The sequence below is a fragment of the Gymnogyps californianus genome, chromosome 14 (assembly GCF_018139145.2).
Source record: "Gymnogyps californianus isolate 813 chromosome 14, ASM1813914v2, whole genome shotgun sequence".
NCBI classification, from domain to species: domain Eukaryota; kingdom Metazoa; phylum Chordata; class Aves; order Accipitriformes; family Cathartidae; genus Gymnogyps; species Gymnogyps californianus.
Window position 1 is genome coordinate 4,297,087 of NC_059484.1, and position 25,779 is coordinate 4,322,865.

The following is a 25,779-nucleotide window of genomic DNA, read 5'->3' on the forward strand; positions in this document are numbered from 1 at the left end:
AACGTGGCTTGGAGATGTGCACGCTGAAATTTACTTTTTTCTTCTTCATAGGGTTTCAGCCCTGACCTGGAGAGATTACTCTCTGGTGTAAGAAAACAGTTTAACCACATCTCTTTTACTCTTACTGCCTTTACAAAAATTGATGAAGTATTAAAAATGGTGGACATTTAGGGATACTGCAATAGATTCTTTATGTTCCTTGGATAAAGTCCTATTGTTTTCACATAGTCTGTGGAGGAATAATGAGAAAGTAACTATTTTTTTTTTCTCATTCTGTATTAGGGTTTTGAAGATACAAATTGGAAGATTTTGTGTGAATTCCTGAATTTTTTTTAGATTTGAAATAAGAGAACTTGCTAAAAGCATTGCAGAAACTGAGAGACAGCTTCTGCAGAGAGCGTCTCTATGTTTGAGGGTTTATTGATCAAGCTTTTTTGGATTTATTTGAATGATAGTTAAGAGAAATTGTAAATTCTTGTATGTTAAAGGCTGATAAAGGCAGATATAAACTACCATGCTGCATGAATGTAACTGGTTTTATAAATATGCTACTGAGTTAAGAGGTTGTCCATGTACTTTTGCTTACTACTTCTAGATTTACAGGATTTTCTTGCTGCTGACATTGTCATTAATAAGCGCTCTCTGGTGCTTAAGATTCTCTATCGCTTCTTCAGTTAAGTTGGTACTAACACTTCTGTCCATTTCTGTATGATGTAGAGCATTGATCTCAGTCTTTAATGCATACATGAACGTTCTTAGACTTTTTTTGTTTCTTCATGTTGGCTTTGGGAAAATGTTGAAATTTAAACCTCTTCCTCATACTTTTTTTGCCTGTGGTTACTAGTTTGTTCCTAGCCAGAGGAAATCTGTGTATAATGCTTACATACTGGCTCTATCCTCCATCTTAATGTCAGATTTTTTCAAATGAAGAGATCCTAAAAAAAAGGAAGGATTCTTACATTGAAAACTAAAAAGTGTTATAGAGCTACCAGTTCGTATGCTGCTGGTTTGTACAAAGAAATGTAGTCTGCTTCTGATAGAGGGTAGATAATCTTTTTCAGTCTAATGAAAAGTTACTAATAAAGGTTATTGCTTCTGACAGCTTTGAAAATGTGAACCAGGACCACCCAGTCTGCTATGTTTGTAATAAGGGATCTCAAAGTTGTAACTGTTGTAAACAGTTTTCCTTCAAAAAAACAGTCCCTTAGTGACATGGAGTGGTATGTCTCCCAGTTTTTGGAAGAGCTTCTGTACTAACATGTCACATAAATAAAGAAGTTCATTTATTCCACACCATAATCCTGTAATATGGTTGTACTGAGCTTCCTCATAGCAACCTTATTGAAATTCCATTATATATCGTCTGGCTTTATTTCCTAGTGTAGTAATATGAAGAGGTGCTGACAGAAAGTAAATGGACAAGGTTGACTTTTTTAATGGGTGCTGTATCTTGACTGTTTTCCCTTACAAAAAGGAAGTGATACAAAGCAAGGGAAGAAGTTACATTAATGACCACAGCATAGTTCTTGATGCTAATAGGATTTTCTGATGAAACCATTGAATGAAATTGACTGTGCTCCTGCTTTACTGTTTCCCAAGTCAGTGCTGTTTAAAAGACAAAACTTAGTAACTCCTTAGAGTTCAATAACTCATGTCTTTCTGAGTCTCCTGTTATACATTAATTCATTTTTATTGCTTCTTGGTTACGCCCAAGCTTGTGATGTAACCGCTTCTCCCTTAAAGTAACTCTTAGAAACTACTTCAACTACATCATGTTCCCTGAGGTTGTTCTCCAAGGACAATGCCATAGAGCTCTCAATAACAAAGGAGAAAAAGCTAGCTTGTTTATTGCCAAAAATGAGGCCCAGATGTTTTGAGTGTGAAGTAAAATAAATGAGCAAATTGGGGAGTGAACCCAAAGTTACTTGGATAACTTCAGGATATTAAAGGCTGGAGTACCAGGACTGTTCCCTTAAAACTACCCATTTTAAAAATTTAAAACCACTGTAATTTTGATTTTCTGTTGGAGAATGAGTTGTATAATAGGTAACAATGTGACTATAGATGTTACATCAAATTTGAAAGTTGTGGAAGTTGTGTGGAAAGGAATGGAGTACTACTTATTTCATGACAAATATGCAGTACTTTGATTTGGTAGTGAAGCTGTCAATGCTTAGTAGAAAAGCAGACACAGAATTTGGAGGCCAATGGGTATCACACACATTCATGGGGTTCAAGCTGGATAATGGCTATATTCAAAGAGACAACTGACAGTTTATATCATAGCCTGTGTATCAACTTAAATTTCTGAGTGGAATGTGTTCAGTAATATACAAGAATAGTATTCTTAAGTATAATACTGCACGACATTTTAAATAGAAAACGAAGATGTGTATAAGAGCTTTTTGTTGCGAGATCTTCTAGAAGCCAGGTCCTTTCCTTTTTCCTCCACAGCCATGTAACTTTGGTGATTTCTGCTCATGCCTTGAATGTTTTTCATTTGCATGAAGCATGCTTTACTTATGTTATGGTATTCAAAATTTTCAAACCAAGTCAGTAGCATAACGAGAAATGAAATTGCCTTGGAAAATTGCACAATTTCCCAAGTTTGAATAAGTAACACTTGCCTTGCTTTTACATTGGGCTTTTATATTGATTACATACTCCATTGGAAGGAGGTGGGTGCCTCTCAGGGGGCTTTGAAGAGAGCATGGAGGAAAGTTCTCATGTAGTTAGTGGGCATCCCATCACTGTAACTTTGCAGAAAAGAGGTTTTGGGTTTTCCTTGGTTTGCTTCTTAAAGTAAAACTGTTCTGCAGCCGCAAGAACAAAGCATGAAGCAGAAAATGCTTCTTCTCAAAATACTAGAGACAATTGTATTTGATATGTTCTGTTAATGTTGCTACTCTGTCAGACCCACACTAAGCATGTATTTGTACACCTTGTGTGTAAATAAATGAGAGAAGTCACTATAAAAATAATACCTTAAACCGACCTGTGCTATGTTGCAGATTATAAAAAATTATATTCACTCACAGAGAAATAGTGATATGTGAGCTGAAAAATAGCAAGAAGGAATGTGATTACATTAAACAATTTCCAAATTAATTGTATAATGAATGCATAGGTCTCTGAGATTTAAAATGTTCTTTTACCCATTTATTTCACTTCTGAACCCTGAAATTCTTCTGAACTTTCACAAGTCTTCCAATGGTGATACAGGCCTTGAGAAGGAAGGCATGTTCTGCATGTAAGGGGCATTACACTGCGTGATTGTTGAAATTGCTTCCTCCTTCATAATTTGTAGTAGCAAAGAATCTGGTTTAGATTCTTCTTGAAAAAAGATTAAAAAGGTTGCAAGCAGAGCAAGTTAAAGGCTTTAATACATGGGGCTGAAGTGGCAGATAAAAAAAAAATAGTAATTTTACCATAATGCAAACTGTCTCCCATGGTGGAAAGGGTGAAGACCTGGGAAATTGCTGTCAGACTTCTTGCTATGTTATAGTTGCACTTCCATATGCATCTTGTTCTTTTCCATCTACACTGATCATACCATTGATATAGATTAGATTTAGCTCCCGTTTGCTTTTCTTGTGAGTGGAACTCCATAAGACAACAGTACCTGAACTGGATGTGACCCTTCCAATTGTGTAAACACGGGGGATGCTGCTGAAGTCAGTACCCCAAGAAAAGTTTCTACTCCAGGAAAACATGACCTCTGGCTTGAAAAGAACTTGAAAATTTTCCTATCAAAATCGAGGTTCTTTACTCATCCAGAAGTTATCCAGAAGCCAAGAAAAGGAATAAAACAAAAATATAATAAAGGTAAAAATAACCCTTTTAAAGTGTAGGTCTTCTCTTCCATTTATTTCATAGAATGGTCCTGATAAAAGTCTTCAGTCTACCTCTAGGCTGGTATTTTTTAATAGGCAGGGGAATCTTAATAGTTAAGTTTCTCTCCTATCCCAGCTTCAGACAGAGGAAGAAATATTATTAGCCTGGTTGGAGCCAGGAAGGTAGGAATTTCACAGTTAATAACTTCTCCATTGTTTTTTTAAGGGCCCTTGATAGTCCGTGATTGACATTGATGTTGTTTCCCTCTATCCCTTTGCCTTCAGGACACAGGAAGCCCCAAATGGGCAGTAGGCTGAGGGAGGAAGGGGAGAAACTGGCACTTGTTATGTATATGAGCAAAGTATTTTTGGGAGGTGAGAGGGAGTGTTTGCCCTTTGTTGAAACAATATGTTTGATGCTATATGTGGCTGCGCTAAAGAAAACAATAATAAAGTGGAGGACAACATTGCATGTATACTTCTTGTGACTTTTAAAGGACACAAATTCTATAAATCTGTATTTTAGGCCATCTGAATCATAAAGCAAGAAAATGCAGTTTGTAACACAGTAAAGCTGTGAAGTATAGACATTTATGTATTTATATTATATGAGAATAGAAGTCAGCATCCAATATAACCAGGAGGAGCAAAAGAGCTTACTTGGAGGCATGTGAGGGTATCAGAGTTGGAACAGAAGGGCTTTGGCTGAAATAAAATGAGAAGGAAGTAATGTTCATAGAGATGTATATGTAGATGTATGGATATGCCTATGTACACATATACCTATCTCTTGATTGCAGCTGTAATTATGAATCTTTTACTTTGCTCCTTGATGTTCAAATAGTCTTTTTAAGCCTTACATTGGGAACACATTGAATTTGTGCAGCAGGCAAACTTCACAGTCTAAAGAGACTTTGCAGAAGTGCTTTGAATAGAGGCCTAAAATCTGCATTTGTATTGTTTGGTATAAATTAAAATTTCTAGTATTGAGTTTAAATTCTTTCCTGATGAAACTGAACAGAAAAAAAAAAAGTACCAAAAGCCAGAAGATAATGGCCATACCAGCTCAGACCCGAAGTATGAGTAAGTCAGTATCATGTCTCCAGTTGAAACTCTCTAAGGAAGAGCAAATGAAGAAAAAGCAAATATATAAATTATATTGTGGCAGAGATCACTTGAATCATCAATTGGGTACTTGTAATTAATTTTATTTAATGTTTTTTCTTAATTGTTTGTCTTCTATACCCACATAAACTAGCAACTAATGATGCACAATCAGTTGTTACACAATTTAACTGCATGTTGTATGGGAAAAATAATTCCATTTGTTTTTTGATGCTACCATCAACAACATTTGATACTTCCAAGTTTTTTCTTGTATTACTAAAGATGAGAACAACTCTTTCTTATCACTTTCTCTTGATTCATAATTGTACAGACCTTTAGCATATTCTCCCTCAGCTGTTTTTCCTTGTGGGGAGTCTCTGTCTACTAAGTTGTTCCAACATGGAAGCTGCTCTGTAACTCTGATCATTCTTGCCATCTTTCTCCGAACCTTACAGGATCCTTTTTGAGGTGGCAATTCCAAAAGTTTTCAGTCTTTGACATGTGGATACACCATGGATTTACACAGAGAAATAATCATGTTATCCATTACTCTTCTAGTAACTTGTAACACTTGATTTATGAATTGCTACAGAGCAGTGAGTTGATGTTTTTGTGGGTCTACTTCCTGAGAAGTGATTTTCAGGTTGGAGACTGCTGTTGTATGCATGAACTTAAAAATCTGTTTCTTTGCATATCTGTTAAATTTTACCTGTAATGAATTATAGATGTCATTTTGCTATTCGGGCACTAAATACCGTTAGTTCTTTCTGGAGTTTGTAATCAGCCTTCACTTCATATCACTAACAAGTTGTGTCATCCCCTACACTTCCACCTTTTCGGGTCACCTATGAATATGCTGAACAGTTTGGGCCCTCACAGAAGTCCTTTTTTGCCTCTGATGGTGACCTTACTCTTTCCAGTTCCAGCTGCAGTTGATACTTGTAAGGCAGTCTTTGGCAGATCTAAATATTAGCTGAGTAACAAATTCAGATCACTCCTGTGAAGTAGAGTTAAGAGGTTAGAAAGTAGAGGAAGGGTTAAAAATAATTGGGTTTATGTGCCTGTGTCCAACTTGCAGCCCAGCACCTGTAAAAATCTTGAGTGACTCTAGCTGCCACATACAGTCCCTGACAATGCTGTGAAAGACTCTGGCTGTCTTTGGGGAAGAATAGGCAAGTCTCTTGGTTTTTAATTTTTTTTAAATGTTTTTATTTGTTTTCTGTTTTCTTGGTCTTCCCCCCCCCCCTCCATTTTTAAGTAGTTTAGTACTGTTTCAGAAAAGTAACCCTTCTAACTGGGCTGTTAACAGCAGGTGAGTCTTTCTCAGTGCACAGCTCACCAGTTTCTTTTAAAGGTATATTTAGTTATCTTCTTGGAGGTAACCTATCATTGTATTTGTTTTGTTTCATACCTATCTTATTTTATATCTGCCTTGAAAATAATGTCATGTGATATACAGAATAATAGTCAACAAGTAACCTGAGGTATGTATCTTATAAAATAATGCTGACGTGTCTTGCTGTCTGCAATGTTGAAGAAAGGAGTTACTCTTCTTTTAATAAAAACTCATGGGCACATGTAGTAAGTATAAAGTTTTATTACATAAAGCTATCATTCATAACTATTGTGGTGGGCAGAGGTATTATGCATCTATGTGATGTTATGAACATTATTATATATAATGTTAAACTTTTTGTAGAAGTGCTCCTGCACTACCCCAGTACTTCATACACTGAAGTTTTAACTCTGTATACCTGTGTGAGGTGAAGAGTTGAATCACTTATATACTTGGTTCTATATGAGAGATTTTAAGAGGATGAAACCATATTGTATCCAAACATAATTAAACTCTAGATAAGCTTATACCCTAGACTGAATTTTTCAGTTTACTTTGCAATCTTAGTTACTAGAAGTGTGCCAATGATTTATGATAATTTCAGAAGAAACAGTAGTTCACTTCTGTAGTGAATTCCTGCATACAGAAATACAGGGTTTTAGCCTTTACCATTTATAGCTCCTTAAACATCTTCCAACAGAAGCATAGGTGAATATACACTTGAGCCTAGCGGGAGGACATTGTGTTAGTGTGGTGGTCTTACGTGGATGCCTCGGAGGTGACGTATGGACTCCTGGAAGCCCGTTGCTCATGTGTTGAGAACTATTGTGAGCAGTTGGTGGTTTTTTGGGTCACTTATGGGGACTTGAGGAGCAGACTAACAAAACAGAATGTGCAAAGTTCTATTTCCCATGCATAGTGGTGGTTAAAGTAATCTGGAAGATGGAGGGAGTTGCAGTGCATGGAGATTGTTGACTGTACAGTCAGCATGTGTCTAATCAGACTTAATAAGTTTGACTCAATGCAGGTATTGCCAGAGCTGATATGACTCCTGGAGAGCCTCTCTGCACAGTTCTTCAGCTTCCAGGGGGTTTTATTAGTCTGGACTCCATGCTGTGCACATCCAGAGTTACTTCTGATCCAGCACTGGAGCTAATCTGTTCTGTGGCATTAGACAATTATGCATCATTCTGCCCAGTGCTCTGAATTCCCGGAATACTTTGCAGGTCTTATTAGCTGTAAAACATCCAGTTCAAAATACTTCAGAGACTGAACAGCTGTGTTCTCATCCAGCAGTTCCAGGTCAAATAACCTGGACCAGATCTTGTCTGGCTTTGCACCCCAGATTCTTTCCTTCCTCTGGGTATACCTCAATGTTGGTGTGGTGGTGGTTGGTGCTATGTTTGTGCGCACACGTGCATGCACATGTGCTGATTGCATGGTGGATGTGTTTCTAACATAAGAGGACAGGTCAAAGTTTTTAGTTGTAGTGTGCTATGAGTCCAAGGTGGCGTTCCCAGTTTGAACAGTGCAAAGGATTTGGTGTGACAATCAAAATTGGACTGATTTTGCTCATGAAAAAATGTAAATTATATTTTCTTTAATTCTAGTCTACTGTTCACATTCACAAAACTGACGTGTCATTCCTTCATGGTGTAGCTAGTTGTAGTTGCAAAAATGGCTTGGCTTTTAAATACAATTTCCAGATATCATATCTTAATGTTATTTCTATTTTAAGTCACTAATTTAAAATCAGGGATATCTATATTTCTTAATACAGTGCAGTCACAAGAACAGCGTCCACAAAATCATTTTACAAGATTTTGGCTCATTTTGTTTATGAACTTTTTGCAGAGCATTTTTATTTTATTGTAATACTATATGGCTTCACCTTTTCCAAGGTTTTTGTTATAAAAACAGAAATACTGTTGTAATTAGAATTAAACACCTGACAGGATTAAGATTCAGGCGGTAACGTGATGGTGAAAGGCTCTTACAGGTAACAGGCTTAGGCAAGCATAGGGAATTTCTGTACTGCTCTTTGGGCCTTTTTGTGTCTGAAGGGGCTGCTGTATAATGGATTCCTTAAAGTGTGCTCAGCCTGTGCTTTGAAGTTCCCCTTAGGAACAGCTACATTAGAGCTTGCCCTGCCCTGTGCTGGCATTCTAATGTTTGCTTCACCTTGCACTTGAAGTTTCCTTACTTGTCCTAGAGCTTACTGATAGATGAGGATAAACTGAAGTTCTTGTCAAATGGCATGTTAGGAACTATTCCACTAGATTTCATTCATGTTTGACACTTCTCTGTCAAACTGAAGGAAACAGTGCTTATAAATGACCATTCAGAACATGTGCTGTTTTCATTAAATAATTTTTAAACACTTCTATGTCTCTTTTATAGGATTTAAAAACATCTTGTCTTGTACTTTGATACTTCTATATTGAGAACTTTCTTAATGGCCTTTTTCTCAAGCACAGGAAGAGAAATAAGTGTAACTGGGATTTTTCCTAGGCTATTGGTGGCTTTCTGGCACATGATAAATATAAGCATGTTAAATGTATCCTACGTCAAGTATGTCTAAGTTTATATGAGGTGATCTAGTCTTATATTTAGGTGAGTATTGCAGAAGTTATTTAAATACAGTAGGTGATGTTCAAGAGAAAGAAACCCCTGTTCATTCCCTGAGTTCCCCTGAGAATCAAACTATGAATAAAATGACTTTTGGCAGGAATTCCAACTTGAAGTAAATCTTAGGAAGTGATGGAAAGGATGTTTGGAGAGTGCCATAGCTTGAACCAAGACATCAGTAGCCATGGACTCTTCAAATGTTTGTTGCTACCTCAGATTCACTTAGGTGTCAATTACTAACATAGTCTTGCCTTACTAGCTGCAAGCTCTGTGACAGAAGTACTGTGCGCTTACAATATGTTGAGGACAGTATCATGTGCAGTACAGTGCAGGAGCACTAACTTGTATTGATGAGTTACTTTGAAAATCAAGCTTACATGAGTTAAGGCAAAGGAAGAATGTCATTAAGTTATTGGTCTTGATAGATGTTGCTTACTGCTGCAATAGAAAAAGACCAATACTTCGTTTATAACAATATAGTGTTAAAAATATTAAATAAGTTTAGACCAATATGAAATATTTAGTGCTAGTGAACAGTAGGTCACAATGTGAGCTTTTCAAAAGCATCCTTGTGTGGACGTTAATTCGTATGATATTTGAAAGAAAATCAATACTAAGGTAGCATCAGGATGAACTCTTAAGATGCTTAGGACAATTTAAAAGGACAAATGAGAGTTTGGTCCTTTATCCATCACAGGTAGGGCAGTGTTGGCCCATACAAATAATAGGAAATAATTTAAAATATCTGATCTTCTGGATTAATTTGATAATAAGTTAGGGAAAAATTTTTGTTAGCTTTTTTTTTCCTCTGAGTTGTTTGTGTCACTGCAAATTATAAATGTTTGACTTCTCAGGTTGCAAACTTTCTAACCTTGAAAATACAGTTTTCTGTTACTACATACTTTTTTTTTTGTCTGCTTGTTGGTGTGGAATCTCCTGTTCTAGAAACTTAGTCTGATTTTGCGTAGTTTCTGTGGCTTAAAACAATAAGCATAAGCTCAGCATTTGTGAAATCCTTGCAAGTAGAGATAAGAATATTCTTAAAACATATTCCTTGGACGTTGCTTTGAGATAAGTCAGGTGACTCTGGATTGACCATGGATAAATTGCATGTACATTGTGAGAGCTGAAATGACAATCAGACACGATAATAAACGTTAGACAACTTTGTGGAATAAATGCATTTCACTGGCAGTCTTTTACACTCTGATTGATAAGTTCAACATATTTAGTATTTCTCAAGAACTAGTGGTAGTCTTGATGAATGAGGATGGAACTGAGGAGTGCTAAGCCCTGTATTACCATAAGTAATTTTTTTCTTTGTATTTCATGCTGCTAAGTAGATCAACTGTTCTAGAATATAAACATGCTGAACTGAAAACATGAATTTGATGAGGATTAAGTAGCACATTACTATCAACCTTAAATTAAACAAGGTTAAGATTAAGTTTAATTAGGAATAAAAGTGTGAAATTTCACATGAGTAAGGGAATCCAGTTTAAAATCTTCCTATGTACTTTCCCAAATGCAAACTAGCGCTTAGTATCTCTCATGTTCTTGTTCAGTGTTTCATTTCACTGGTTTGTTCATTTATCTCAAAAATGTAATTGGGTAGTGGGTGAAAGCACTGTGAAATAACCAATTTTTGTATCTGCTTAAGTTAGCATGTGGCATGCGTAATGCATAACATTTAGGCTCTGTAAGCAAGCTTGCAAAAGCAGCCTTTGATCTGTTCTAGGTGTCAGAAAGAGAAGTTAATATTCCCCTCTCCTCCATCACCCCTTTACCTTGCAAGACATGTTCATATGGTAGCCATATGAAAACTCTGCCATATGAAAACCCCACAACATCAGTTTGATCTAAGGAAGGCCTTTCAATTCAAAAAAATTCTTGAGTTCTGATAGTGACATGACTCAGTGTGCAAGAAAACTGGAAACCAGATATTGGGCGCTAAGTGTCAGTAGGCTTCTAAAAGTTCCAGGTGTCTTCTGAGATCAAAACTTTAGCAAAAATAGATCTGTTATCAAAGTTAACTTTTAAGGTAGTTTGGGAACAAAAGAGGCATAAATACAGGCTTATATATGAACATATATGAGAAGTTAGCTCCCTATTTAGAACACAGGAGTTGTAATTAGTTTAGGTCAACTTCATTATGTAAATAACATTAGGACTGTGAAAGCAAGTGACTGTTTTTATTGTCAGACAACAGAAAAAGGATAGTAGAAAAAGATTGGTTTTTATAAGTTGAACTGCTTTTAGATTTTGCAGGGCTGTCATGCATTTTACAAAGGAGAGGAAGTATGCTTTTTATAGCTACTAGGCTGGAGTAACTTGTAACAGATTTCTTACAATTGACAAGTTGGGGTCATCAGTATAAACTTTACATGGTGAGTGAGTAAAATGGACTAATGTATAAACATTAAGCTGTTCTCTAAAATGTTTCTGGAAGAATCTAAGATTCTATTTCAAATCACCATGTAGTTGTCTGGTTACCTGTACGTTCATATGTTCTACAACAGTGCTCATACTTTCAAAGTGAAGTTTTAAGAAAATTGTTCAAAAAAAAAAAAAACCCAAACCTCAACTTGTGTGTATACTGTAGAAATAATAGCTAATCTGGAAATAATCTCGGTTGGTCAAGTTACTTAATTTACTGTGCCTACATTTTTAGAAGGAGAGAGAAAATCCAGATAACTCCTGATAACTATTCCTCAGATCAGTGAAAGCTGACCATGGGGGCCATATGTTTTACTGTTAGTAGGCATCCAGAGGAAAATTACAAGAAAATATTTGTGTACTCATCCATATTAAAACATTCAAACTTTGTGGTGACTGTCACTTGACTCCCTACCTCAAGAATGTAGGCAGGTGGTCTACAGATGGCATGATCTGTTTGGCTCGTGTATGAACAGTGTACACAATGCGTTCTATGCTGAGTTGATAGCATGAGGTTTAATACAATGGGAGCTTCAAGTGTTTATGCATAATAGAATAAGCTTCTTAAATTGGAAGATAATCTAATTTTTTTTTTTATTCTAATTGTAACTGTTTAGGCGTCTGAACAAGAATAAATTGCAAGTTCTTCCAGAGCTGCTTTTTCAGAACACACAGAAGTTAACTAGATTGTAAGTATAATCTATGTTTCTATTGTATGTTCCTTATTATAGATTGGCACATCTGTGTTTTGACTGTGGCGAGAGGTTTGATTTTTGTGTTATTAGAACTACTAGATAGTAAGGGTTCTTAAGATGATGTGTTATGTTTGCATGTGTGTAGTTGTAATTCAGTGGAGCATAAATATCAGAGGGAAGAGAAACCACAAAATTTTTCTGTTCCTCATATATTCAGCATGATGACTTCGAGGTGAATTATTTTCAACTCTCTATGTAGAGTTATAGAAACCATGAAAAGTGGCAACTTCTCATATCTAGTATAGTCTAGATGTCCACAAAGAGAGATTGTATACTCTTGTTTAAAATTTAGCATGTTGACATAATACAGTTTGTTACAACTTTTTTAGTTTTAAAAATTATCTTTTTAATGTAAGTCAAGGCATTGCCAGGCAGACCAACAAAGTTATGGCTGCTGCCTCATCAGTCAGAAAGATGAGGAAATACGGAGAGGTAAAGAATTTTTCATCTCCTTGAAATATGAAAACTGTGTTATAAGATGTTTAGATGGCATCAAGACCAGTTTGAACGGCAAGAGAAGACTAAAATGAGCTTGGCATTATTTTTTTTGGTGGGGGGAGGGAGAGAGTGCTGTTAACACAATGACTGGATGATTTGTAAAATGTATTTAAAAAAAAAAAGTGGATAGAAGTAAAATGGATGAGCATGTGCCTGCACAGTTACTGTCAAGAAAAGAATCATTTGCCTTTTTAAAGGAGTAGTCAACAGCTGTTTGAAATCGCTTTCTAGATCCTGCCAAAGTTAAACTTATGATCCAGACTGTCTCTTTGAAAGATGTGTTATATGGTAAAACTGTTGTTTTGGGTTGGTTTTTTTTTTTTGGTTGGTGGGTTTTTTTTTTTTTTTTTTTTTAATGCTTGAGTTTGTTGATGGAAGACCAGATAGTAAGACTTATGATTTGGCTAGTGAAATTGTAAAGTTACTACAGGATGGCTGAAAAGTCGCTACATCCATGTGGAGTTTTTATAATTCTTTTAATACCTCTATATGCAACCAAACAAACCATTTAGGCAGTGCAGTGAATTTTTCTTCCTGTGGAAATACAAAACACATGGTAATAGTGAAGATTAATTTTGGAATCAGTTGACTATTTTAAAAAGTAGGCTTTTTGTTGATGTTTTAAAAGCAGACAAATTGGAGAGTGTTGTGCAGCAAGTGATATTGATACAGTTTTGGAGAATTTCTGTAATGAACTTAGTTGTTGTCCAAACTTGCTCATGAAAAACTGTATAAGTGAATGACATTGTTCTGGAGATTAAAAAAAAAAAAAAAAATATAAATAACTACAAACTATAGCTGTCTTTCAGTCTTAAAATCTGTTTGAAAAATCTTTGTTGGACTTGTTTTTGCAAGCTTTGTTGTAGCTTTTGAATGCACTAGAAAATATTTGCTCAATGGATTTGCTGGGACTGAGTGATTTGGTTGTATTTCCTAATGTTCTTTGCGTGTTTTTGAAATTTTGCATCGTGAAACTCCGCTTGAGTATAAAGCGTGAGCTGGTACTTACTTGCAGATATCCTTATCTGGTCTCCAGAAGATGCTGGTTGTATTTATTTCATAGAAGAGTTGCTTCATGTAGATTGGTTGTCTAAGGAAATGATGATGCTTTCAAGATAAAAATTTTTATAGAGTTTACGTGTATCCACTAATACAAATTCCAGTTTAACATGTTGAAACTTCTTCTGTGAGGGGTCGCATTGTACATTGCTATCATTAGGCTGAAAGGAACTTTCTGGTAATTTGTGGTTTCAAGGGAAGGTTGTGTGTGTTGATAACTTGTATGCATCTGTCTTAAGGAACCTTGCACAAAGAAACTAAGTGAAATTAATTGAAGCTTTTCAATACCAGAGTGTGTATTTTTTAGTAGATCATGTAATCATGATACATTATAGTCCTTAACAGCAAGGGTAATAATTTTGCTTTTAGAATATAAAGATTGTAATAAAATCACATAAATATGAATGCTGTATTCTGTAATGCCTCCCAATGGATGCTGTCGAAACATTTGTCTTTATTCATTGACACTGATTCAAAGTCTTGCTTACTGTTTAATAGTGCTTTAGATCAATTTAGCACTGTTTGTCAGTAGAAGCTTGCTTTTTCTTTTGAAGATACAAGTGTTATATAAATATAGTGTATATTTTAAGTTATTTAGCTAAGTGAACTGTTATGGTTCCAAATGCAGTTTGGTTGTGTGTTTTTCGGTGGTGGGATAAGAACGAGAAATTTGCTACCTACTAGAATCTATAAAAATACACGCACACACATATTTTCCTATACTTTGAAGAAAAATAAAAGTACGTGTCTAAGATGGTTGGTTACTTTTTTTTTTTTGTGTTACTGTCTTGGTCTTACTCTAGTAGATTTCAGAGTTGTTCTTTCTCACTTGTGTTACGACTTGTCCAGCAGTGCCAGTCTACTTTGTTCACAACTTGCTTTCTGGGTAAAACGCTTCAATGAAGAGGCGTGATGCTTGCATTCCTCTCCCGCAGCTGCTCTGACTTAGCCTTTCAAGAAGAAAGCATAGCTGAGAAAGCGATGAAAGGGAATAAAAGAAGTGAAGCAAAAATTGATAAGAGGGACTGATACATGGATGATGTAGATTCTGTGGAATTTACGAGGAGTGAATTAAAATGAGCATTAAAAAGTGTAGGTAATACTGATCTTAATTTTAATTTTTCCATAGCATAGGTATATTATTTCTGCTACCATATTTTGAAACTGTTGCCTCTGGGCTACTAAGCTATTAGTCAATTATTTTATTCTTTTTTAATAGTTATAATCCTGATAAACTAGAAAGTCCAAAATAGAGTATTTTAATTGTGTAAGCTTTCTATAGCTCGAATGATGCAAAACTTTAAGGACTAAATATTGCTATGCAGTGTGCCCAAAAGGTAAAATTGGGTTTTATTCCTTGAAAATGAAGAGCTTATAGTCTTGTCCACATAGCCAATACAGATGAAATCAGCAGTGATTCTTACAGCTGCTCTCTTTAGCAGGCATGCAGTGAACAATAACAGCCTACAACTTTGCTAATGAAGGTCCAAAGTCAATTTTTTAAAAATATAAAACACAAAGGTGACATTTTAAGTTTGATAACTTGCTAATAGTGTGAAAGTTGGGCATATTTATTAGCATTGATAGAATTTGGTGGAGATGGAGTGACTGACCTGCTTAAACATGCACGAATTTTGTGTGCTGGAGGGTTGCAGGGAAGACCTGTTAATGTTTCAGGAATAGTTAAAGGTTGCAAAACAAATGTGAAGACTTTTCTCAGTGTTCTGTCAGCTGGGCTGAAATCTGCCTGTGAGTTTACTGGAGGACCAGACTTTATGTAGTTCAGTATCAGCAGAATCTCTTCAGTCTTGTTGCTGCTGGAAATTAAAATGTAGAACATTAAGTTTTCCTGTCAGTGATGTGCTTGAGAAGCTAGAGAACAAACCTGTTTGGCGATGTTGGGTTCTTCTCTTGTTTCATATGCACGCTGTTTGCATAGTTTGGGACAGCTATGCTGTTGTCCCTGATGGTTTCCTTGTTTGTCACCGTAGCGTACTTATGTCAGGGCACTGTGCATTTTCGCTGAAATGCAGTCTTTCTGATAACTAATAAAATTTAATTTAAAATGCTTCTCAGATTATAACTACTTCCTCAATCACTTAAACTCCAAGTACCTTTGCCTTTTTTCTCCAAGCCTCTCCCAAAATGCCTAACTACAGGATATCCTTGCATCTTTTACAGTGCTCCTTCGACTTCGTTGTCACATCTGGTTGATATTAAAAGCAGGAATATATATATAGGGGAATAAACCTTAGATGGAATGTGAAACGTCCCACAAAAGGAGTTTCTCATAAGGTTTTGAGCCTTTTCTTCTAGAAAGAGTGGCTTTGAGACTCATGGATTTTGTTTGCTTTAGTTTAGATAAGAGTTTTAAGTGTAAGTTGGATGGTGAATGAACAGTTGATTGGATTCTCTACTGGAAACGTTTGCCGTTGCTCTGTTGCCTTGACTTCCTAGGTTTTAAAGCTTCTTAAATGTTTTATCTGGGATAAATAATTAAGTGTCTAGTAATTTAAACTGCAGGCACTTTTAATGAAAAAACTGAATCAAGGAAAAGACACTTTCAATAAATTGAGAAATGGAATGAAGAATGATACTTTTTATATCATTTCAGATACTATTTACTAATATCTAGCCATAAAGAAAAAGGTAATATTAATCTTAATAGAAGTGATTAAATGCACAGAAAAAGTATAGTAAACCAAAACATGTAATTTAATAGCTATAAACCCAGGTTTTGATTCCAGGGTAATTATTTTCTAGTATTCAAAACAACTTGTGAAATTTATTGGCAAAGTTTGTAAACGTAGCTTTCTGCATGCTGGAATCATGAGTTTCCTTCGTGTGCACAGCTGGTATATAAAATGATCATAGTGCATCTGCTTTTCACTAAAGGCCAAGTATGCTAGTGGTCTATGAGATACATAAATATCTTTAAAAACAAAAGAAAAGAGGGAAACACCCCCCCAAACACCTGAACATGTAAGAATATATTTGTTTCACTGTTGAAACTTCCATACCTAAAGCCAGCTGCGAAGTAGTCAAGGTAAAGTAAAGTTCATTTGTGTGGATGAAAAAAACTATTAAAAGTGCTCTAAACTCAAGTCTTGCAGGGAGAATTAATACCTCCACCGAATTTATTAAAGTCTATTTGCTTTTAATGAACTGTCAGTTGTCACTTGACAAAACAAACCAGGCTCTGGAAACTGAAAGATACTGAAATCTGATACCAAAAGTATCAGGTTAGTGGAAGTATCCATTAGACTCTGAAATTTAGTTTACTTTTTAGGGTAGTACCAGAATCTAGAATTCTGACTAAAGCTGAACATTGTAGTGTGAGAGCAGAGCCCTGGGATCCTGAACTCTGAGACAAAACTGGTTCACGGCTGTGCATGCATAATACCTTCTAAATCTCAAGGTGTTTAAACTTTGTAGTTACAGGTGTTCCAATGTTTTATCATATTCATCTATTATTATTTCCAAAGTAGAATAAAGTAGCAAGATCAACAGAATGGAGATATTGTAGACAAATTACTCGTTTTAATAAAATGGGACAGCCTCTTAGTATCAGGAATAGCCATTGTATAACAAGTTGCTTGTTGTTAACATGGTGTAAGTATTTGTAGCACAGTGAGATTTGTCAATAAAGCTGGATTAGCAGGACTGCTTTATTTCTTGTATAGTGGAGTATTTTGAAAGGTGATTATGCTAGATGGGTGGAAATGGTGGGTAAGTACTTGTGGCATACAATAGAAATTCCGTGAGTAGCCTTAAAAAGGCTAAATATTAAATTCTAACAGAATCACAAAATGGTTGAGGTTTTGTGGTGGGTTGACCCTGGCTGGATGCCAGGTGCCCACCAAAGCCGCTCTATCACTTCCCTCCTCAGCTGGACAGGGGAGAGAAAATATAACGACAGGCTCATGGGTTGAGGTGAGGGCAGGGAGAGATCGCTCACCAGTTACCGTCACGGGCAAAACAGACTCGACTTGGGGAAAATTAATTTATTACCAGTCAAATCAGAGTAGGGTAATGAGAAAATAAAAACTATATCTTAAAACACTGTCCCCTCCACCCCTCCCCTCTTCCCAGGCTTAACTTCACTTGTGATTCTCTCAACCTCCTCCCCCCGAGTGGCACAGGGGGACGGGGAATGGGGATTTGGGTCAGTTCATCACACGTTGTTTCTGCCGCTCCTTCCTCCTCAGGGGGGGGACTCCTCACACTCTTCCCCTGCTCCAGCGTGGGGTCCCTCCCACAGGAGACAGTCCTCCATGAACTTCTCCAATGCAAGTCCTTCCCACGGGCTGCAGTTCTTCACGAACTGCTCCAGCGTGGGTCCCTTCCATGGGGTGCAACCCTTCAGGAACAGACTGCTCCAGCATGGGTCCCCCGCGGGGTCACAAGCCCTGCCAGCAAACCTGCTCCAGCCTGGGCTCCTCTCTCCATGGGGCCACAGGTCCTGCCAGGAGCCTGGCTCCAGCGCGGGCTTCCCACGGGGTCACAGCCTCCTTCGGGCATCCCCCTGCTCCGGCGTGGGGTCCTCCATGGGCTGCAGGTGGAGATCTGCTCCACCATGGACCTCCATGGGCTGCAGGGGGACAGCCTGCCTCACCATGGTCTTCATCACCACAGGCTGCAGGGGAATCTCTGCTCCAGCGCCTGGAGCACCTCCTCCCCCTCCTTCTTTCCTGACCTTGGTGTCTGCGGAGTTGTTCCTCTCTCATCTTCTCACTCCTCTCTCTGGCTGCTGTTCCTGTTGCGCATCAACTTTTCCCCCTTTCTTAAATCTGTTATCCCAGAGGCGCTACCACTGTTGCTGATGGACTTGGCCTTGGCCAGCGGTGGGTCCATCTTGGAGCTGGCTGGCATGGTCTGTATTGGACATGGGGGAAGCTTCTAGCAGCTTCTCACAGAAGCCACCCCTGTAGCCCCCCTGCTACCAAAACCTTGCCACGCAAACCCGATACAGGTTGGAAGGCGCTTCTGGAAGTCGTCTTGTCCAACCAACCCCCTGCTCAAGCGGGGTCATCTAGAGCAGACTGGTGCTGATGTCCTGATGGCTTTCGAATATCTCCAAGAATAGTGGTTCCACAACCTCCCTGGGCAACCTGTACCAGTGCTCAGTCACCCTCACAGTAAAAAAAGTGTTTCTTTTTGTTCAGGCAGAAACAGGAAACTGTTTTGTTGCATACATGTACAATACGTAGTGCCAAATAACTCACATATAGTGAAGCAAACGGAATTTTAGACGGAGAAAAACATTTTGCAGTAAATGCATTATGAACAAAGCTTGAATGCTGTTATTTGATTTCTTAGCTGGAGGTCATGGAATTTCAGTCATGAAAATGTAAGATTTTTATAATAAGTCTTATCGTTTCCTATTGATGTATGTATCTCTTAATTTTAAATTAATGTTTCCCAGGGAGATGCCAGTGACTATCAGTAATTATGTTTTGCTTTTTAAAGTGCTACTCAACCATTAATTAGGTAATAATTCACTGAAACAAATTGGAAAGGGAAACGTTATCACTTCAATGTTCAAAGATGGAATAAGAAAAAATGGGAAAAGGGGCTACTTAGCTAACTGCTAAAATGATATGGGGAATCTTGTGCTCACCCTGCTGTTCCTTTAGGTTAATGGTTGTCAGGAGTTATCTGGCATCTGCCTCCATATAGAACTGCTGCTTTTGGAAGGATGAAAGAGGATAATATGTTGAACTTGGTTAACTTGCACTGATCTGTTGTCATTTGTAATGAAATTAAAATTGTGTTTTATCTGATTATATTTAATTTACTTTTAAAATGTTTTCTTCCTGAAATAAGACAAATATTTACCTCTAATTTTGTTTATAATTTATTTAAAACAGATATGAATGTCATCTGCTTTTTATAACCACAGCTGTGCACTATATTAGATCATCTAAGTTTTCTAGTCTAGTATGCAATAAATGCACGTTAATAGCTAATAAGGTATGTATGTTCTGTAAAACAGTCAAATAAGTAAATATAAGTATCAGACCTGGAGGAGCACCAGTAAAAACTGAATATGTTTGACCTTTGTTATTGTTATTAATTTTTTAAGGCTAGATTAGAAACAAGAAAGCACTACATAAACATACATAAAATATACCAAATGTTTCTGAAGACTTTTCAGGCAAAGTTTTATTTCTTTTGTTGGCTTTAATACCTTCATTGCTCAATTTTTCTCCTCGAGCTAGGTGTTAAAACCACATTAAAACTGCCTAGAAATAATGGTTTATCCTGTAATTCATGCGCTTTGAAGATACTGGTGAGAAATGTGTATTATTGTGTGGATATGCATACTTAAAAGCAATTTTAATGATAAATTAGACACTGAAAACCTATGAAGTCTGTTTAATTGTTTATCATGTTGACTTTTAGTTTTATTTTTACACATTACTATTTGCCATCTCTTTTCTTGATTTGTCTGCTTCCTTATGATTGTAGTGTTTGTGCAGTGTGTATATTTGATTTTGTGTAAGTAGTTTCATTAGATAATTCCTAGTATGAGTAGCTGGAACTACTTAGTTACTGCTTATGAAGCTGACCTTGTACATAAAGGTGTACTTAACTTCTAGATTCACTGTGTGATACTATGTCATTCTATCACACACTGTGCCTGCAGTCAGAAGTTGGCCCTGGTAAGTCAGTGTCTCCGGGTTCGAATTTGACAAGTGTAGAGTGTATTAGATTTTACCAATGTCTGCTTTCCTCTGAGTGCATTTATAGCCAAGATGTTTGTTGTAGCTAGGAGGTTGTTTCATATGTGTATAATTTGCCAAGAATTTGCTGCTGAAAGCCTTACTAGAACTGTCACTTGTAAACCTTCCTTTTGAGCCTGATGCCTAGCAAGCTCGAAGTATCAAATCATGACTCCTGATCACATTCAGAGTCTTTTATCTTGTGGATGTCATCAGAAGCTGTGTTTGGAAAAGCAACCAGTTCATAAATTTTCTTAACGTCCTCTTTATTTTTCTGTTTGTTCTCCTTCTAGAATGAAAAATCTCACAGATTGCTGGCTTAGAGCTCCATTATCATTTCACATTAAAGCAGGATCCTGACAATTCAATTGTTATATGAGTTTGAGTTATGGTGTTGCCATGACAAAATAGCATGGGCTTGTAACAGTGTGTTTTTGTGGTTTTATCCACATCCAATAATTGTAGTTTTACTGTGTATAGATCACAGCAGGTCTTTTTAGAAGACAGTAAATAATTACAGTAAGTGTTTGCTGGTCTCTAGGGTGCACTTCTGGCTTGAGAAAGATGTGGATTAAGTCAGAGGCTTGTGCTGCAGATAGCTGGATGACATTTACACCATTTATCAAGCTGAAGTCATTTTATATCTTCTTTTTGGCTCTGGTTGTAAATAATGTATGTAGCAATTTTTTTTAATACAAATACACTGGTTTTATTTGGAGAGTCTAAGGATTTTTTTCCTGTCTAAATTAGTGCAGAAGATTAATTTTAAAAAGTAGGAATAAAAGATGTTTTGTACTCTCACAATAACAAAAAAAATGAAGACATGTCAAAAAGCTAGAAGGCTCCCTCCTCAATGCTACTTTTTCCCCTGTGTGAAATTGATTATTTGAAATTATACTGTGCATATGTCTTTTTTTTCCCCTCTTAGGGGAAATAGGCATGATTGGAGAAGAAAGGGTGCTCTTTGAAAAAATTACTTCTGAGTTTTAGTGGTGTCTTCTAGGAAGACATCTATTGCCGACTTCTGTGATCAGGTCATCTTATTAATGAGCCATTTAAGGTAGTTTGTGGCAAAGGATTATACATTGCCAGAAGAAATACCACACATGCAGATTAAGCATAAGTCTGCTTTGGAAAGAAGTTGTTTTACTGTATTAGCTGAGTAACTACTGCCTTCCATTCTCACTATTTTTTCCTGTTCTGTTAGAAAAGCGACATGCTCTTTTGGTTTGTGTTCAGCTCAAGAAATCGGGAAGCTCCCAATTTGTGAGATTAATTTGCCCCTAAGTTATTTGGTAGCCTTAACCATGTTGCTGGGTGTCAGTTTTCCTGAATGTAGGGTTTTTTTAAAGCACTCAAACATATTCTAGTTTCAAATCACATGTCTTGGAAATGACATATTAAAAATGATTATACTGTTATTGCCTGCTCAGCACAATCCTGAACTGGAAAATGCTTAGTTTATTTTACTAACACCAACAGTAGCCTTGTAAACTTACTAAGTCCAGCCCAGGACTTTACATCAACAGGGCTGTTGTAAATAGTTTCTGATGCTTCTTAAAATTCTTCTTATTCTTAGTATCGAAAAAGGAATACTGATAAAATTCAGTATGTAGTCACTTTATCCAATTAGAAATTAATTCCCATCAGAGTTTGTTCTTTTCTCCACAACCAGGATATTTGAGAACATCCTGGAGATGTTTAACAAAATTAGGCTTTTCTCAACTTCCACAGGCTATTTTGCTGCTGAAGTGAGTTCCAGCAAAGACAACTTGATCAGGACTCCTTGGTTAGTCATCACCTAGATAGTGGGAGACATGGTTTCTGAGGGTGGTCATGTATGCTCTGCCAATTCTGAAATGCATCCTTTTTAACAGGCTTCAACTTCTGTGTTTAGAGTGACAAGTTAAAACTGGGGGAAAAACACAGTGACTCAACTTCTTGTTATGATGGCTTTCACATGACTAAGAGCTATTATAGAGTTCTCAAAATACAATAATTGTGGGTGGGCGTTATTGGCTTCCCATTTTCTTACATTAATCTTCAGAACTTTGGTCTTTTGCTTCTGTTAGCACCAGTTCAAGTGTTGTAGCTCCCTACAGTGTTGTATTCTGGTTCCTCCGGCTTGATTTGTGGTGATGGCGAGGCTGGGGAGGCATTGTTGCTGGTGGCCCCTGCAGAGTGGATGTGTCTGTTGAACTCATGGGCTGCTTTTGTTAAACTTGACAGAGGATTGAATAGCTGTGTAGATTGCAGTCGGAGAATAGTTAGGTTATATCTGCAAGTATATTATTACTGTAGGTATTCTGATCTGATGGTTTATAGGCAGTTTGTTTTCCAGAAACTGAATAACCCTCTTAGTCTGACTGCACACGCTCTAGGTTTGTCAGGGTCAGATTTCCTGCATTTGCTTTGTTAATATGGCTTTTTGGCCTCGCTACTAGAGCTAGTCTGCAAATGTCAGCACATCATGGTGTACTTACACATCATTTATTGCTATATGGATATTGCTTTTCTTGTTTAAAAACTTCCTTTTAATTGGTTAATTCATACGTGCATATTTTTTTTGCACTTTCCCCATTGGCTGTACGTTGAAAGGAGCTGAAAAGTGTTTTGCCAAATGCTCAGCTTAGTAAATGGTCCAGAGCTGCTAGAGTCCTGGCTGCAGTTAGAATGAGTAGTGGCAAATTCACTTGTAAATTTTTGTTACTGCAACTAGGAGAAACTGCAGAATAAATATAACTTTCTTTTTTTGGTGAACAGGAGATTAGAATAGGAGTGTTTAGCATTATTTTCACATTTGAGGCCGTTTTCTTACACAAGGTGAATGTAGGAACAGATGGAACTGGTGACCTGAAGCACAGACATCTCATCTGTGTAACAGGAAAAATATAATAATGATAATGTAAATATTTCTGTTGCTTTCCACAATAGGCTGTCATCCTGAGGTTTAAGATTAGTTTACATTCATTGTCTTGTAAAAATCCTTTCAAAATACTTTGGAAATAACATTGCAAATAATGAGAGTTTCTTTTGGTGTGCAAATGGATAGTAGAAGTAGGGCACATGATCATTGTTCTAGAGGTACTAATGAGGGTTAAATTATAAGCGCTGCACATGAAGTCTTGATTTTGATCAGCAGCTTCAAAACAAAAGGCCATTTCCCATCACCAGTTTTCTGGCATCTAGCTCTACTGCTTGCCATTTCACAGCAGCAGAACTCAGCTTTACTTGCAGAGATTTATTGTGTATTCAGAGTGCCCCATGAGTTAAGGTTATTGTGGGTAAAACGATGCAAGACCAAATACTTCCTTGTTTTAATTCTCATTTGGTTTTCTTCTTGAAGTCTGTTATGTGTACAATGGGAAGCTTAAGTTAGGCTTTCTGGAACTTTTCAATATGTTTCACAGGGGTAATGGGGCATGCCTGTTTGAAGTATTTCAGACACTTAAAGGTCACCAAAATGAATACTGCTATTACTTTTAAATGCACTATGTTTGCTTTTGAAATACAGTCATAAATGATCCAGGTTTTCATTATGATTCAAATCTCCTTCAGTTGAGAGAAGCCATGGGATTGTAGCCTGAGGCATGTGTGTGCCTGTCAAAAGGGTCATCGTGGAGCTGAACCAGGAGCTATTTGATCCAGACTCTGATGCAGTTTCATGTCCCAAGTGCAGTCTACATTGTAAAACTTACAAGAGTAGAAAGTTTATGAAACAAAATTAAAATAACTTGTGCAAGTCATTAGATGTTATGGTGCTACAAGAATAGATTGGCAAGGGTGGTTTATTATCATCTTACTCTCATGACTAAGACAAGGATGTCATACAAGGTGTGCCTTTGAGCTGCTTTTATTTCTTAACTCATTGTAACATGCTGAAAACAAAGGCTTATAGAACCTTGTGTTATAAAAAGTCCATGAGCTGATTTTTAATATGTTTCCCTTACATAATACTTTGGAACTTAGTGAGGTTATTCAAATATACAGTAATTGCCACTGTTGAAGTTTGAGATGTTCTACAAAGAAAATACAAATACTATTGAGAAAATTGAACAAAGCATATTTGGAATTAAGTACCTTTTGCTTTGCTCTGTTAAACTCCCTGATGGGCTGTTACTAGAGACATATCTATGAAAGATTTTCTTCAGGAAACAGCTGATATGGATTTACTTCATTCCTATTGATATATGAAGGAATGTTAAGTTTAATGTTTTGAGTGGTTTATGTGCAAGGTACAACATCAATGCTTAGTGAACTGTGAGGGGAAAAATGTTGAAAAATAAAGTATCCGATATGAAACCAAATGTTATGCTTATACAGTTAGTGTCTTTTGTTGAGAGACTAATCTTGCATCCTACCACACAATCATGTGAATAGTACTCCCTATTGTGTTAGTTCTGATAATCATCACTGCGTCAGCCCTGCCTCAACATCTTTCCTGTACCACTGGAAGCAAAGAAAGTTGCTGAGTGCACTAGAATGTTATCAGTCTCCGAGCCCTAAACTGATTTTTCTACAACTAGTGTATGCACATAGTAACTGTATCTTTGAAAATATTAGAATGGGATTTTTGCTTTTTTTTCTTGAGTCACTTGTACTCATACCATCCTATTCTACTTTTTCCCAATAATTGCTTGATTAACCCCGTACCTTGCATTCCCTTATTGGGAGCAGAGCTGATGGGATTTTGTGCTAAGTTTTTGTTAGCACTTGAGCTTTTTCTCCAGAAGCGGCAGTTGTTCCAATGTCTGATCTTGGTGTTATTTGATCTGGGTACTTGTTGGTCAGTAGGAGGTACTTCAGTTAAAGAACTTCCCTTCCTTTACTCTAGAGGCCTTGTATTTCCTCTGCTATATTAAGTACTTATGTGACTGCCAGTGAGTACACTTGAAATATCAGTCCTAGGATTTTGCATTGCAATAAGATTGGCTGCAATAAAACACGTAAATCTAGCAACGTCATTTTACTGGGTTTATTGGGAGGACATAGTGGCACATCTGTGCCTGAGTGAGCGTGTTGCCCCAGAAGGCAATGACTCACCTAAGGGAATTATTATTTAGTGAAGCTCTGTCATTCTTTTTTGGTATTAGTTATGTGACTGGGAAATGCACGTGTGTGGTACAGCGTTTCCATTTCTACTAGTCCTTCCTATAATGAGAACAGAATTAGACTAACATTGCTCAGGTAGACTGTTTAGTTTTGACTTTCAAGGCAACATTTGTCAAGTATTTTGATAAAGTGTAATTTACGTGCATCAGTAATTACAGGCTCCAGAGGGACCATAGCAATAATGGTATTTTTTTCCTGACGCGACAGGAAACAAATTTCCCATAAGCCTGGGGAATGCAACGTGCCACTTGCCCCAGTTGGTGGTGAACTTCAAAGGAAAACAATGTTTC

The 25,779-nt window shown here is 36.9% G+C and overlaps 1 protein-coding gene across 3 annotated transcripts in view; it reads left to right on the forward strand.

The window, feature by feature from the left end:
• SLIT3 (slit guidance ligand 3) overlaps nucleotides 1–25,779 on the forward strand; it is a 537,095-nt gene that overhangs the window by 45,355 nt on the left and 465,961 nt on the right. For all 3 annotated transcript variants that reach the window (XM_050905039.1, XM_050905038.1, XM_050905037.1), the window contains one exon: nucleotides 11,958–12,029. In XM_050905039.1, coding sequence (XP_050760996.1) covers nucleotides 11,958–12,029 — 72 coding nt within the window. The remainder of the gene's footprint in view (nucleotides 1–11,957; nucleotides 12,030–25,779) is intronic.